Source organism: Sminthopsis crassicaudata, chromosome 4 (assembly GCF_048593235.1).
Source record: "Sminthopsis crassicaudata isolate SCR6 chromosome 4, ASM4859323v1, whole genome shotgun sequence".
In the NCBI taxonomy this organism is placed as follows: domain Eukaryota; kingdom Metazoa; phylum Chordata; class Mammalia; order Dasyuromorphia; family Dasyuridae; genus Sminthopsis; species Sminthopsis crassicaudata.
Window position 1 is genome coordinate 361,736,252 of NC_133620.1, and position 15,821 is coordinate 361,752,072.

At 33.9% G+C, this 15,821-nt stretch overlaps 1 protein-coding gene across 3 annotated transcripts in view; it reads right to left on the minus strand.

The window, feature by feature from the left end:
• Positions 1-985: 985 nt before the first annotated feature.
• Positions 986-15,821, minus strand: part of MMD (monocyte to macrophage differentiation associated) — a 106,288-nt gene continuing 91,452 nt past the window's right edge. For all 3 annotated transcript variants that reach the window (XM_074261840.1, XM_074261841.1, XM_074261843.1), the window contains exons 3-7: positions 13,422-13,582; positions 9,730-9,804; positions 8,479-8,580; positions 6,346-6,415; positions 986-2,965 (exon numbers count right to left, since the gene is read on the minus strand). In XM_074261840.1, coding sequence (XP_074117941.1) covers positions 2,765-2,965; positions 6,346-6,415; positions 8,479-8,580; positions 9,730-9,804; positions 13,422-13,582 — 609 coding nt within the window. In that variant the 3' untranslated portion in view covers positions 986-2,764. The remainder of the gene's footprint in view (positions 2,966-6,345; positions 6,416-8,478; positions 8,581-9,729; positions 9,805-13,421; positions 13,583-15,821) is intronic.

The window sequence follows — 15,821 nt, forward strand, 5'->3', positions numbered from 1 at the left end:
CTAGCACACTTTATGGAAACATTCTTTGTTCCATTAGAAAGTAGATAAGAAAATCATTTAGGTGGCAATGAAGGCCTGGAAGAGTGACATAACAAATGTTATTAGAGTTTAAAGAGGCCCTGCTGACTCAAAATTTTGTAATGAGTCAGAAGCTTTGCTATATGACTTTGGTCCTAAGCGGAAAAGTGAATGTTTCCATTCAATCTGCTACCTAAGTGTGGCAGGCAGGTAGGCAGGATTTAGAAGTCAGGAAGGTCAAGTTGGTCCTTATAATACATTTTGGTATTTTTTGTAGCTATGTTATGAAACAAAGTTAATCTATGTTACAAAGCACTCCCTCCTTCTCCCTCTCCTTCTCTCTTTCCTTTTCCTGGTGTAGTAATGAACTTCCCAGGCATCTAAACCCAGGCAAACCATTAATTTCAAGCCTTAGTGGGTCAGCAGGAGTCCACTTAAATACTGGCATTAGAGTTGTGTTCTTCTGGTCCAAAATGATTAAAATAAATGTTTTTCAGGAAAATTTAGCATTTGGAATAAAAGTTGGACAGCCAGCCTGAATTGTTAGGCTGTTGTTGAACATGTACACATCTGATAGCATTTCAGCAAAAAGTTACTTTCTCTGCTTAGTAAGCAAGTCTATTATAATATAGATCTCCTGGTATATCAAATATCCTACATATAAAGCTTACTTTGACTAAGGGGCATCCAATCATTATCTATAATTTCCCTTAAGTAACTGCAGGATGAAAATGCCTACGGATGAGTATGTGTTGGAGATGTCATTTCAATTATTCAAAAGGATACTGGAAAGTTCCAGACTGTAGTGTTTATTTTTCCTCCCATGCTGACTATTGAAACAGAACAGGCTAGAATGTGAATTATAAATTCTGGATGAGCTCAAACCAAAAAAAAAAAAAAAAAAAAAAAAAAGCAAAGGCAAAGCCTTCATCTTGATAGTAAAATAATTTAGAGACAATGGAACAACTCCAAATTACAATTTTATTCAAGACTACAGCAGGATTTTACATGAGTTTTAGTGGTTTTGACAGTGCTACTTTTGAACTGAGCAAAGGAACCCACAAAAAACCAGCAACATATTAAAACAAATATACACAGGAAGGTATCAGGCATCCAAATGTGTAAGAACCATGCATTCAAAAGAGTGGTCTGTGATTGCTGTAATGGGGGCCTGCTTTAGAAATGTAATTTTATATTTACCACATAATACTGTAGAGGTTTTCTGCTCATTCATTCCCACATAATTTACACAAATGTGCCAAGTTCTTAACATATTAAAATAACAACAAAATTTATCCCCTTTGAAGCCCCTATGAAGAAAAAAAGGTTTTTGGTTTTGTTTTTGTTTACCACATTGGTGAGGCTAAAGTAGGTTATCAATGTTAGGTAATTCTCACTGATCAGGCCCATTAGTGGAAAACAGGCAATACCTGGAATCAAAACTGAAGGCAAGAGGTTGTTTCATTATTAAAAATAGCAACATGAAAGAACAAGGGAATGGAGCAACAGTGTCAATCTTAATATAAGACATTGATAAAAGGTTAAGACATACAATAACATGCTAAACATACTATTATCATGTCATTGAGTTGAGACTGGAACTGTGCATTCTAAACTCATGATTTTCGGTCCCAGGATGTTCAAAAATTTTTATAAGAAGAAAAGGAAAAGTTTGTTGAAAGATAGGAGTATAAGTGAATTGATGCATCTAACCACACAATTTAAAGCAAATTTCACATGTAAAGATAGTCAATATTGAAGCTAAACTACATCAAGTTAACCACTGGATACCAAATATACAATGAGCATTCAATTTAATTCATCATAATCTTCAAGGATTTTCAATTGATGGTTAACCCAATTCCATGAATACTGACCTGTTACTGAAGTATGCCCTTATTCATCATCATCTAAAGGATCCCTGAAGTAACAGTGGCAAAGGCAGAGGGAGAGTCAGGTCTCCATAAAAGCTAATGAGGTCAAAAGAATTTTTCCATTACTACTAGACTACATTAGGTCAAGTGTCTGAAGCAGCATTGACTTTATAGATACAGGTTGGCAGGCAAGTTTTGAATCTGTAGTTTAAAAAAATTGGCAATTACTTGACATAATAAAATTGCTGGAAGAGGTATAATGTTTATCAATATGTGGAATGTTGATTGTTGGTTGCAGAGATTTGCAACCCAGATGAATGAATAACTGCATAGATGTCTTCTCAATGAAATTCTTTAAAAAATTTACAAAAACCTAAAGTTTCCATTTAAAAATAAGCACATTATGCCACAATGAAACATGGCAAAAAAATTAGTCTGAATTCTGTCCATGATTCTTCACAAAGCTAATGGATAAAGTGGTAAAAATTATTTTTTAAAAAGAAAAAATAATTTTGTTATTGCACTTAAGCACTGACTTCTTACATTGAGTTACTAATTTAGAAAATCCATGCAGTAAAATTGATAAGATTAAAATATAAAATTCTCATTTGCAAATATCCATTGGCCATTCTATACAGAATATTTCATGAGGATGGAATGGAATAGACAGTTAATACAGTATCTTATTTGCTGAGGGGAAGAACCCAACCCAACACAGATCATCATTTCAATTCACAGTAATTATATATATATATATTTAAATCTAGCAAAGTCAGTGCAGCTTTTTTTTCTTCTGTGCAATTGTCTACTCTCTCCTACATCCAATTTTACAATTGAAGTAATACTGGTTTGGAGACTTAGCACAGATTCGATCATAAGTGTCGGATAAAGTCTGTAGGACTTCGGTAAAGGTATTTCCAAATGGCATAGTAATGTACTGCCGCCGCTGTGGCCACAAAAAGGTGCCAGATGGCATGGGCGAATGGAATGATGCCATCACTTTTGAAGAACACGACTCCCAAGCAATAAATTAAGCCTCCACAGGCAAGTTCTTGCAGCCCATCAGTGTTATTCTATTAGAGAAAAAATAAAAAAGTTTTGACATTTATTACTGTGATAGAAGGAACCATCTGGAATTATTTCAAAATTATTGAATCTCCATATATTTAAAACTTTGAATTAAGAATTCTGGTTTCATTACTCACTAACCTAGGTTTACTCTGACTTTGCTTTGTAATCTTGGTTCCAGTCTGAAGCCCAGCTATTTTTGTGCAGCTATTACAAAGTAATGCTTTCACAGTCCACTTCACACGTTCCAGCCAAACTGAACTTATTACTACTTTTACATGCCTTATGCCTTCCTACTCTCGTTACTTTTGCTACTACCTCTGCCTATAATAACCTTCCCTACTTCCATCTACTAAATTCCTACCAAACCTTTTAAATTTAGTTCAAATGCAATTGCTTCCTGGAAATCTTCCCCTTTTCTCCTGGTTGCTGATGACAGCTGCTTTGTTGTACCTCTCAAATTAAAAAAACAAACAAACAAACCCCCAACAACCAAACACAAACCCTTCCCCTCATCATACCAAAAACTACAAAAAGAGGTGTGCAGTCATTATTAACTTACAACTAGACTCTGAACCTTGTATATTAGCATAAATTTTTATGTATAAAAATATTAATGGCAGCTCCTTTAGTAGTGTCAAAGAATAAGAAATTGAGGAGATGTCTATAATTGGAGAATGGCTTAACTAGCTGATGGCATATTTTTGTGATGGAATGCTGTTGTGCTGTGGTAGATGATGAACAGGCTGCTTTTAGAGAGATCTGGAAAAACTTTCGTGGGCTGATGCAGGGGGATCAGCAGAACCAGGAGAATGTTTTCCCCGGTGACACTGTGTGATGATCAATTGCAAATGACTTGGTCTCAGTGGTGTAGTGATCCAGGACCTTTAATGAGGGACTTCTGATGAAGGATGCTATCCACCTCTCTAGGGTAGGGAACTAGTAGTGTCTGAGTGCAGATCAAGGTAAGCTTTTTGTTTTTTGGTAAACTTTCTTTTTTTATTTTGTCTGTTTTCTATCACAGCATGACTGGTATGGAAATATGTTTTCTGTGGCTGCTGCACATGTGTAGCCTTATTATTGCTTGCCTTTTCAATGAAGGGCAGAGGAGAGAGAGAATTTGGAATTCAAAACTTAATAAGAAACAAATGTTAAAAAATGATTTCTGCATGTAGTTGGGGGGAAAATAAAATATTATTTTAAAAAAAGTGTCTTATGCAAACTTTATCTCTTCCTAGTATGCTTCATAGTGTTTTCTATATAGTATTTTTCCAAAGGAGATATTTAATAGATAATACTGAATTGTATTTTGTTCCTCTGAGAAATGTATACCACCTAGAAAACCTTGTATCATTGGACACTGGTATCCATTTGAAATAAAGCAATATCCTCCATTGTTTACCAACACTCTTAAACTGGCATATAGTAGGATGCCTCACAACTTTTTTCTGCAAATACAATCTATGTTCTATTAATTCATCATGATTAGATCAGTAAGTAGGATGGTCTACTTAGTCCTAATTTTAATTTACAGACATAACTGAATTTACCATAGAGAGTTCCTGCTTCTCAAAGGATTCAAATACTATTTAAAAACTACATTATAGACCAAAGCCGTACCAAATATTTCTATTAAGGTTTTGGGGGGGCATTAATTCAAAGGCACTATAGGAAATTGCATCCGCAACATGAACACCCAACTATTGCATCATGATCTCAGACAAAGCAAAAGCAAAAATACACCTAATTAAATGGGGAAGTACATTATGCTTAAAGGTACCATAAATAATGAAATATTATCAAAATATTTACATCAAGTTCCTTTGCCTCATTTCTTAAAAATATATACTGAGTGCAAAATAAGTAAAATTTATATTTCTCAATTGATAAATGGTCAAAAGATATAAATAGGTAGTTTTCAGAAGAAGTTTTTGTTCTACTGCTGTTTTTGTTCAGTCATTTCAGTCGTGTCCCTTCTCTTCATAATTCCATTTGGGATTTGATTTGATTTTTTATTTTTTGGCAAATATACTGAAGTGGTTTGCCATTTCCTTCTGCAGCTCATTTTACAGATGAACTGAGGCAGATGGGATTAAGTGACTTGTCCAGAGTCACACAGTCTAAGGCAACATTTGAATTCAGGAAAATGAATCTTTCTGACTTCCCTATCCACTAATTCATTTAGCTACCTTAGTAATCACATAAAAAAAAAAAGCTCTAATTCACTATTTATTAGGGAAATACAAATTAAAATCTCTTAGGCACTATTTCACACTTATCAAAAATGACAAATGATGGAGGGGATAAAGGAAAAATAAGTACTAGTGAATTACAGTGGCAAAATGAGCTGGTTCAACCATTCTGGAGAACAATTTGAAACATGCCTAAAAGGATATAAAACTTCATATCCTTTAACCCAGAAATACCCAAAGGGATCAAAGAAAAGCCAAAAGGATCTATCTATACAAAAATATGTATAGCAGATCTTTTTTGTGGAGGCAAAGAATTAGAAATCTAAGGGATATTTATCAATTGAGAAATGGCTAAAGAAGTTATGGCATATGATTGTCATGGTGTACTAATGTGCTATAAGAAATGCTGAGAGGGTGATTTCAGAAAAACATGGCAAGAACTATATGAAATGATGTAAAGGGAAGGGAGAAAAAACAGAAGACAATAGTGCCCAATAAACACTGTTGTAATGTTGTAATAATGATCAACTGTGAAAGACTTGGTTACTCTGATCAATAAAATAATCCAAGACAATTTCAAAGGATTCATGATGAAAAAATATTTATTATCCCCAGAGAGAGAATGATGAACTGAGTGCAAACTAAAGTACATTTTCTAACTTACTTTATTTTACTCATTTTTTGGGGGGAAATATAACTTATAATGAAATATGTTTTGTATGATTTCACATGTATAATTGATATCATTGCTAGCCTTCTCAGTGGGTAGGAAGAGGTGGAAGGGAGGGAGAAATTTGGAACTAAAAATTTAAAAAGGTGGCTAAAAATTAATGATAAATTGAAATTTTTGAAAAAATTAAGTACATACAATAAGTCTACCTTTTGAGGGTCCAGAAAAATCTTCAAAGAAAGTAAATTGGGAAAACCATAATCAGGAAATTTTCATTCTATGAAGCAATTATATCACTAGTCTGGAAAATCAACATTTTATAAATCTGATATATGCTTGGTAGAAATGTTTCCTCTTATGTTTTTGGACATTACCTAAGAATAATTAAATAGAAATGCTACATTATACATCAAACCGAGTGGCCAGATAAAGGCTCTCGGCAATCCCTTAATTCTTTTTTTTTTTTTTTTTTTTTTTAAAGTTAAGATCATGAGATCATCAAAGTAATGATTATATTTCTTACCATTGATGTTACTACCAAGGCAGGAGAAAATCCCATTGTTAGATAGAAAAAGAGCTCGACCACTTTATACCTAGAGGAATAAAATAGTTATACCTAGTATGTGTATTTCCATCATACCAAACATGATACTTCCATGCTTTCTTCCTCTTCTCCTATGAAAAGATATGTAAATTTTTACCTAACCAAAAGAAATCAATTATCCTAGGAGTCAATGAGACCCCTAAACTAAAACAGTTTCAGTTGAGTAACAATGGCAAAGAATTTTAAAAGGTTTCAAACTCAAATCCTTATCTGACAAATATCTTTTAGCAAATGTCAACTACTGTTAACTAAAATCCATTCTCCTACTTCCATTTTCTGACCCTATGTTTCACATTTATCTTTCTGACAAACATGGAGCCCTTTGTTAAGAAGAAAAGATGTATACTTGGAAGAACTGAAGAAAGAACTTTTAGAATATGGAGGTGGGTAGCAAAGAACAAAAGCTTCTTGCTCTGCAAAAGATCCAGTGGAAAAGACACTCATCATAAGGTGACAAAATCTAATGTCTCTAAGAAAAACTATTCATGTTTAAGTGGCAACTTATGGTTTATGCAATTTCCTTATACTCCTACCAGTAAGTAGTAGGGAATATCTTTCTATCTCCGTTTTATAGATGGGAAAAACTTAGAAGCTAAGTGACTTGCCTGGGATTACAAAGATAGTAATTGGTGGAGCTATAGGATTCAAACTTATACCTGTTGCATCAGACCAATGCTAGAATGGATAAGAATTGCCCATTCTCATTATAGTTAGTATTCTTTGCTATCCTATAATGTTAACTCATTCTTGAAGTAACTAGATTATAATAGGGACTCTTAACCTAGGTTCTCTGAACTATACATATATACAAACATACACATATGCATGTATCTATATTTTTCTTTTTCTGAGAAAGTTTGGGTTTCTTCTGACTTCCAAGGGGACCCATGACATACAAAAGACTAAATAATCCAGGATTGTATATTATGACAAGGAAGAATATATAAATGGAAATTAATGTTATAATTTTTGATGCCAGAAATAACAATTTTCATTTCAACTTCTGAAAAGGAATACTTAATGATAAATGCGAATTATGTTTGGTTCTGAAAGAGTAACACTGATTCTAACAAATATGGCGTTTTAATAGATTCTAACCAGTGAGGAATGTCCTAAGCATGCTAATAATATTTCAAAATAGTGGCGGCAACATGGCTTAACAAAAAAGATAGCAGAGTAGGAGACCAGAGTCTAATGCCACACATGTTACATGTTAGGTTAAATCTTTTCACCTTTGGGAGGCTGTTTGTCAGTAGCTATAAAATGAATAAAAATGTTGGACTAGATAGTTTATAAGGATTTTTTGGGGGGAGTGTGTATTTTTAGCTTGTGGAGTAATTTCAATTTCATTAAAAGATAAATATGCTCAAAATCTTTATCATGTCCTGTAGACTTATGTAATCGTAGTCAAAGTCCTGCCTTACAAATCAACCTTCTCTCTCCCTAGCACAAGACAACCTTCACTCTTGTCAGGTTCATCTCTTGATGGTTTCTCATATGAAATTCTCTTCCTTTTCTTTGCCATACATCAAAATTAAATTCATTGTTTAATATTAGAGTGATACTTTTTTGAACATAGTTTGTTATTGTTTCCTTGTTTCTACAGCAGTCATTTCTTGATATTCTCTATCTCCTCCACTAAGCCCTCCCTCCCTTGTAACAAGGAAAAATAGTTATAATTGACAAACAACCAGATCTGACAGTCTGAAGTCCTTTCGAGCTTCAAGTACATAACTTTCAATTATTTTTCCATTTCCTCATAAATTCATCTCTGCATACAAACAAATATTTTCAGCATAGGATATCATAATTCTTAATTTATTTGTATGTGTATCACAGCCCAACACAGCTGTTGTTCTTAAGATAATACTTTTTCTATAAAAACAATAACCTTTGTAACTTTTACATCAAATGGATCTAAGCATTTGTTGAAAAAAAATTTACATCCTATTTATGTATTTCTACTATTTTGAAATTGTAAAATAGGAATAGCAAAGTTGTGTATTTAAGGAAGTTCATCTTAAAGTTAAATGCAAATGATCAATTTCTTACTTTTCATGGTAGAGAAATACATAAATGGTTCCTCCAGCTGCCATGAGCCAGATAAACCAACGCATATGAGATGCCAGAGGTCCAAGTTCACGGAGATTTAACCTAAAAATGTAGAAATGACAACAAGAGCAGAAGTGATAAATGAATGGGATTAGTGTGTTTTCCTCCCCCTAACCATGAGAGCAGAAAATTAGCTACAGGAGCTGTAATCGCAGAGGAGAAAAAGCTAAATGAAAAAAAAATGCTTTCAACATAGGAGGTGGTTTCAGGTTCTCTTGCCCTAAATATGAATTAAAATTGGGCTAGACTGAAGGTAGCTGTTTGTAGGTATATCCCTCCAATTCTATTTAAGTGGGATGCTACTAAGGCTTCTTTGTTCTTGGCAATTATAATTGTGAGCATATTGCATTTGAAATTCAGGGAGCCTTTGATAAAAGTCTGTATGTAGATCACAGAGATATAGCTGCTATTTATTCAATGTAAGTATCAATTGCCTCATGTGCTAGAATGAGAGGGATTGCTCAAACAAGGCATTCGATAAGTGTTTTTTCAATGAGTCCTCATTAAAAGAGTGCTGAACTCAGGCTAATTCTGGTTTTTGTTCCCCAATGTGAATTAGGCCCACACAATTCTGGATCATGTTAAGAAACCAGCAGGGTTTGTTTTTATAGCACCATGTTAGTAAGCCTCTAAGAACCAAGTGTGTTGCTATAGCCAGACCTAGAGGCCAACTACCATTAGAAGTCTACAGCAGTTCCTGGCATAGAGAGATTTTTGAAAGAGATTAAAAACTTCCTTTGTGGGAAGAACTTTTTTGTTTTTTAATCTGCAAAGGCTTTTTTTTTTTCTTCAAAGCAACAAAGGCATTATTAGATCTGCACCAAAAAGGAGATAAAGATCTATAAGTAGAATAAAATTTCAAAAGGTATTTAGTATAAAAAAATTTATTTGGAATATCATAGTTGCACAAGATTAAATTAACATGTGAGGAAAATGGAAGTAAGAACTAAAAGAAAGGCCTCTTTTCTTAGTAGGGAATGGCAAATGAGTATATTCACTTAAGTAGATTTAAATAAGTGTTCTGTAAGTGGCAAAGATATATTTAAAAACTAATTTTTAAAAATAAAAAGTAGCATTTACTAAAGTTATAATAAACACCTGATGAGAACACCACAACAAAACACAATCAAAAAATAGATACAAAAAGAAAAGAGAGAGTACTATTTTTTAAATAGAAAGTTAGTTTCTTACCATGGTGCATAGGAGGCAGCAATGAAGAAATAGATCACCATTCTATCGCACATATGAAAACAATGCTCCATTGTTCTAGTGGATAAGATAAATATATTGAGGTATATCGCTTTTCCCTAGAAATGATCCCTAATATATTCTATCGTGTTGCAATTTCCATAACATTTTCGTTTTATTTTTCTCATGGTAGTTGCAAGTCTTTTTGTTCTCCCCTTTTATTTTTTTCTCCCTCAATAGTATTTTATTTTTCCAAATATATATATATATATATATATATATATATATATATGTACATATATATATATATAGTTTTCAAGAATCATTTCTGTAAGATTTTGTATCCCCAATGTTTTCTCCTTTCCTTCTCCTTTCTCCCCAAGATGGCAAGTAATATGATAAAAGTTAAATATGTATAATTCTTCTAAACATATTTCCATATTTGTCATGTTGTGCAAGAAAAATCAGACGAAAAGGGGAAAAAACCACAAGAAAGAATAAGCAAACAAATAAAACCCAAAACAAGGTACTTCAATCCACCTTCAATCTCCATAGTTCTCTCTCTGGATATAGATGGCATTTTTCATCCCAAGTCTATTGGAATTATCCTAGATCACTACATTCTGAGAAGTGCTAAGTTTATCATGGCTGTTCTTCACAATCTAGTTGCATTTTTAAAAAACAAAATATTAGACAATGCAAGTGAAACTTCTCCTAAGGAATATTTTGTTCTTCTTAAAACAGAAAAGGCATTTAAAGACTCAGTGAGATGAACAAACAAACAAAAAAAATTGAGCATTTTCTCTCACCACCTTGGTCTAGGAAAACGAAATATTTTCCAAGGTCTATTTTATTTCCTCTAATTAAAAACAACTTATTTTGGAGGCAGAGATTTCATCTTTATTTTAGAAGCAGAGATTTTATCCTCAATGTCTAATCTCCAATATGTTCATTAGATAATTGTTTAATTTCTAGAACCCATTTTATTCAGGATCTCTTTGAAGTATATATTTCTCTCTGTCTCACAAAAAATCTTCACAAAAGTTATTTGTGCCTTCACTGATGTAATTTTTAACCCTTCCATATTTTTGTATGTCATTTTTCAGATGTGGTCAAATGCTCATAAGTATGTAGGTCTATGATAAGGCAGTTCTGTAAAAGGAGATTAGCTAGAATGGTCCTTGAATGACAGGTCCTCCCTTAGCAATGTTAGCCATGGTGTGTATTCTGCACATAGCATTGGAAAACCCAGAATCTTTCTACACTATGAGATAGTACTTGAGTAGAATTGTAGTAGAGTTCAATATCACATTTTAAATAACATTTAAAAAACAATTTAAGCACAAAGGTGAAAAGTAGGCTTGTGACAAGAAATTGTTGGACACCTAATAATCTCTCAAGTGGGAAAGTGATTAAGCACCTAGGGTTTTTGCTTCATTTGAGTTTGTTTATTAGACATGCCAGATATCACTACCCATTTTGAAGTAAAGGACTTGAGATCTTCTCCAAGACTTTTTTTAGTACTTTAAAGGCAACAGTTAAGATGAAGCACTGGCATTTGGTTTTGTTCTTTTACTATACTATGTCCTACTCATTAAAACAGACTCAGTGGGACATGGGAGTCATAGATGGGACCACTAAGAGCAAAGAATCTATTCAGCTCATAATCTTTAAGCTAACTGAAGGAATTTAAGGATACAAGGAAAGGATGGATGAGTCATTGTAAGACTCAATGATTTTAAGTCTGTACCAGACTTAATCCATTACTTGTACCCCAGTGTAAAGAATCAAATTTTACAAGCTTCATTAGATGATCCTTTTACAGCCTGTCCTTCTCCCCTTTCCTTGCTGTGGACATACCACACAATAGCTGTACAGGATACTTTATAGTCAAGGTTTTCTATGAAATGAGGTTGCATATTGATATTTGCGGAAACTTTTACAAAATGGAAAAATTTTGGAATTTTATTTCATGGCTTGTAGTGCCCTTTATTTTGCATTCTCTCCATTTCTCCAGTTCATGGCAAAGTGGCTCTAAATAATGTGAAGTAAGCATCTATAAATCTTTATTGATTTAGAAATCAGAATGTCAAAGTAAGCCTACTGAAGTAACCACAAAGCATTTACTTGTGCCAAGATAATAAATTACTATGTTCATTGACTAGCCTCTAGGGCTTTGGAGCAGTATGACCCAAAAAACCAAGGGAGTTTTTTTTTCTTTACATCTTGATGGTTTTTCTCTTTCTACTATAGTCCTTTTGGCATCTCCCTTATTCTGTTTCTAATAACCTCTCCCTTTGTCCCCCAAAAAACTATTAAGCAAAAACATCTATTACAGTGACTAGGTCTGACAATGTATATAATATTCTATCTCAGTGCCCTGTCTCTCTGATGGAGAGAAGGAGGTATACTATATTTCAACCTTTACTCTCTAGAACTTCTGTTTCCTTTTAGGGATCTTTTTATTTATGCTGTGGGAGACTGTTGTGTACATTGTTCCCTTGGTCTGCTTATTTTGCTCTGCATCAGTTCATGCAAATCTTCCCATGTTTCTCCAATTCCCTCATACTCATCATTTCTTGCTGTACACTATTTCATTATATTTGTAATTTGTCATTTTTTTCTAGACATTTTTCTGGTTCTTTGCTTCCAGAAAATTTGCTCTGAATATTTTAGATTATATGGCACTTTTTTTCTGTCAACACCAGAATCAATTGAAAGTTCTTGCAGCTGTAGACCTTTGAGAAGAGGAGGGAGGACTGTAGAAATGAAGAAAGCCCTAAGTTTGGAATCTGAGGCCTAGGGTTTAAGTTTTAGTTCCACTACATAAAGCTCGTGTGACTGGGAGGCAAATAACTTAACCTGTGCTGACTTTAGGTTTCTCCAATGAGGACATGAACCCCTTATCTCTGTGGTGCCTGCTGTGAGATTGTGAGTAGCTGAAAACCTAAAGGCTCTTCATTTTGAAATCTATGAATTGCCAAATCTGCTTGTGCATTGTTAAAACACTTGAAGGCTATTTCCTAAAGCAATTTAAGCATTGGCTTGTAGGCCCTTCACTTGAAGATTTCAAATTCAGAATTTTTCTCCTTTAAAACTTTGAATGTGGGATCTTGAATTCATAACTAAAAATATCTAACCCAGAGGAAATTAAATTTTGTTTTTATTTGAAGCATTTTGTAATAGTTGGTTGTTTTGGGCTATTTAGACAAGTCCTACAAATCAATAGGTAATAAAAATAATCACTGACAACATTTGAAGATTTGCAAAGCACCTGAAATATGCCCAATAAATGATTGTTGATCGGTTAGTTTACTAAAATCTAATAATCTTACAAAGCAGAAAACATAGGTATTATTATCCCCATTATACAGATGGGGAAACTGAGGCTCAAAAGAGTTAAGTAAGTTGCCTGGGGTCACATAGCTGATGAGTATCCAAGGTTGGATTTGCTCTAGGTATTCTTAATTACAAGTCCAGTAGTCTTTCTGCCAGGCCATACTGTTTCTCATGTTGGTTAGTCATCTTGCTTTTGAAACTCCCTTTTTAATAGGGATTTGGCTCTTTTAGGCTAAGAGGTCATTTAATAATTATTTTTTCCTGCCTACAAAATGGCATCATTTGATCTTATTTTTGTCAGTAGATTTTCAGTCCAAATGGGTTCATCTACTAAAAGAACAGGTTGTTTGCCATACCTTAAGTGACTCTTTTTCCATGAAACAATGTGAAACACTGTGGAAACGATGAAGAGGGCACATAGGCCCATTCCATAAATCCATGCTGTGATCTTCTCCCAACAGTCATCTGATAGCCGATGGAGGAGGGCACTGCCTACGATAGCAGGAACAATGAGGAGCTATGGAAATAGCACAGATAAATACTTAGGTTTTATTGAATGTAGAACTTTGTTTCTATATATTTCCTATGTGTTCATATCCATATCAGAAAAATAAAACTTCAAAATGACATAAATTTTGCTTTTGGATAATTAGAACAAAAACTATAGCACTGAAGATTCTTGAATTGGCTATTGTTATTAATGTTCAATGTCTGGCAATTATATTACTCACCCTAATTTATGAAATTAAATACTGTGATTAGACTTCATCCTACTCCCTAGACTCAATTTAAAGTTCTTGCTTAAAATACCCCAAATAGTATTTTTGTAGTACTATGTAAGTCTTTTTGTCAAGCTCTGGGTCTTTTTAACAAGGCTTTTTAACAGCCTCTCTCTTAATATGAAAAAGCTCTCCCTTAAAGCCCATTTATGGAATGCCATTGTTAAGAGAGACTAGAATCTCAGAGGTAGAAGGAATTCTCTTTTCTGGTTCATTTTCTATATTCTCTGCCTGACCCAGATTTTTTAAAATATCCATATCATATGGGTCTTTTATTTCTTACTTCCCAAGGGAAATAAACAACCTAATATCTGAACTAGAAAAAATTTAATTCTGCACATAAATTGTAAAGATTTCCACTGCTTCTCTAACACAACTCCCCTTACTGCAACATCTAAACTTGATGCACCTCATAGAACATGAGGTCATACCCCTTCTCCGAGTCTGAGAGGATTTCCCGTTTAACTGAACAACTTCCTCTTCAACTCTTCAGTGTGGGGGCGAATTTTCTATTTATATAGCATGAGTCTGTGGTTTTTCTTTTGAAACTTACAGAAGTAATAACAAGTTGGGAGTGAATAAAGAGCTGAAAAATATATTTTTAACAATGGTTTTAGCCTCACCATAAACACAACCTGTACAGAATTCATATTATCTAATAGTCTGTATATACATACTAGCTTTTTGTGCAAGGCTAAAGTAAGGCAATTCTGCTAGTACCATTAAGGCTATCTTTTCAAAAACTTAGTATTTTGCTTATTTTGATACACAAATATATCTAAAGATTATTTTCCTTGGTTAGTACCACATAAATAAGCTACATAAGTTTGTGTGTATTTTTCATCAGTATGTTCTATATGGAGAAGCTAATATATATTTATGTCCAAACAAGGTTATAAGCTAAACTTTCATTTTATTCTTGGCAACTCAATTATACCCCAGCCTAGATGTTCTTAGTGGCTTATTAGTAAATAGCTGTCATCAGAATCAATTACATTTTCAAAATGATTGGGTACATTCTACATATGTGAGAAAGGGGAGGGAGGTACAGTGACTAAAAAGCCTGCCTAGAAATTCCTGTTGGCTTTTGACCCATACTTGCTATGTGTCCCTAGGCAAGTCCCTTAAACATGCAAGTGTTCAACTTCATGACATGGCATGACCTCCCTGATATCACAGTCTCCTTTTAGAATAATGGACAAACAACAACCTCTGTGAGTAGTAATAGGAATTGCCCCACTGGGGACCCAACTAGAACTGGCCAGTTGGGCAACATAGCTCTTTCCTTTTCTTTTTTCCCCTTTCTTTTTTCCCTTCCCTTCTCTCTGTCCATAGGATATCATACCCTTTCAGAAAAATATAAATTTTGATCACTGCTAGACTTTTTTTTTAAGACCATTGTTTAAACCTAAATCACTCTGGCTTTCATGAATTGACTGAGCCCCATTTTGTCATTGTTTGGCTCCTGATTGACTCAGAGTAAACATAAATAGCAATTGTTTCTGTTTTGGCTGGAAACTCTGAGGGTCTTCCTCTCCCAGACTGATATATACATACATACATACATACATACATACATACATACATACATATACATATATATATATATATATATATACACACACACACATATATATATATATTATTTTTTTTGACTAAGCAAAAGAGACCATTCTCTGACTCATTTCTTACCTAGCCTTAATCACTGAATAGGTGCAGCCTCAGTCAAACTGAGACCAGTTGAAGACCTTACTTTAAAAAGGCCAAGGTCTCCCACTGCATCCAGACTTATCTCCAGTCATCCTGATCTATATCTGGGCCCCTGGATCCAGATGGCTCTGGAGGTGAAATTGAGGCAGGTGACTCTGCATAGCCCTCCCTCATTCAATGCAATTCATTTGCATGTCATGGCATCTTTGCCCTGATGCCATGGTTCTCTTTGAGATCAAATGACAAACAAACAATATCTATGTGTTC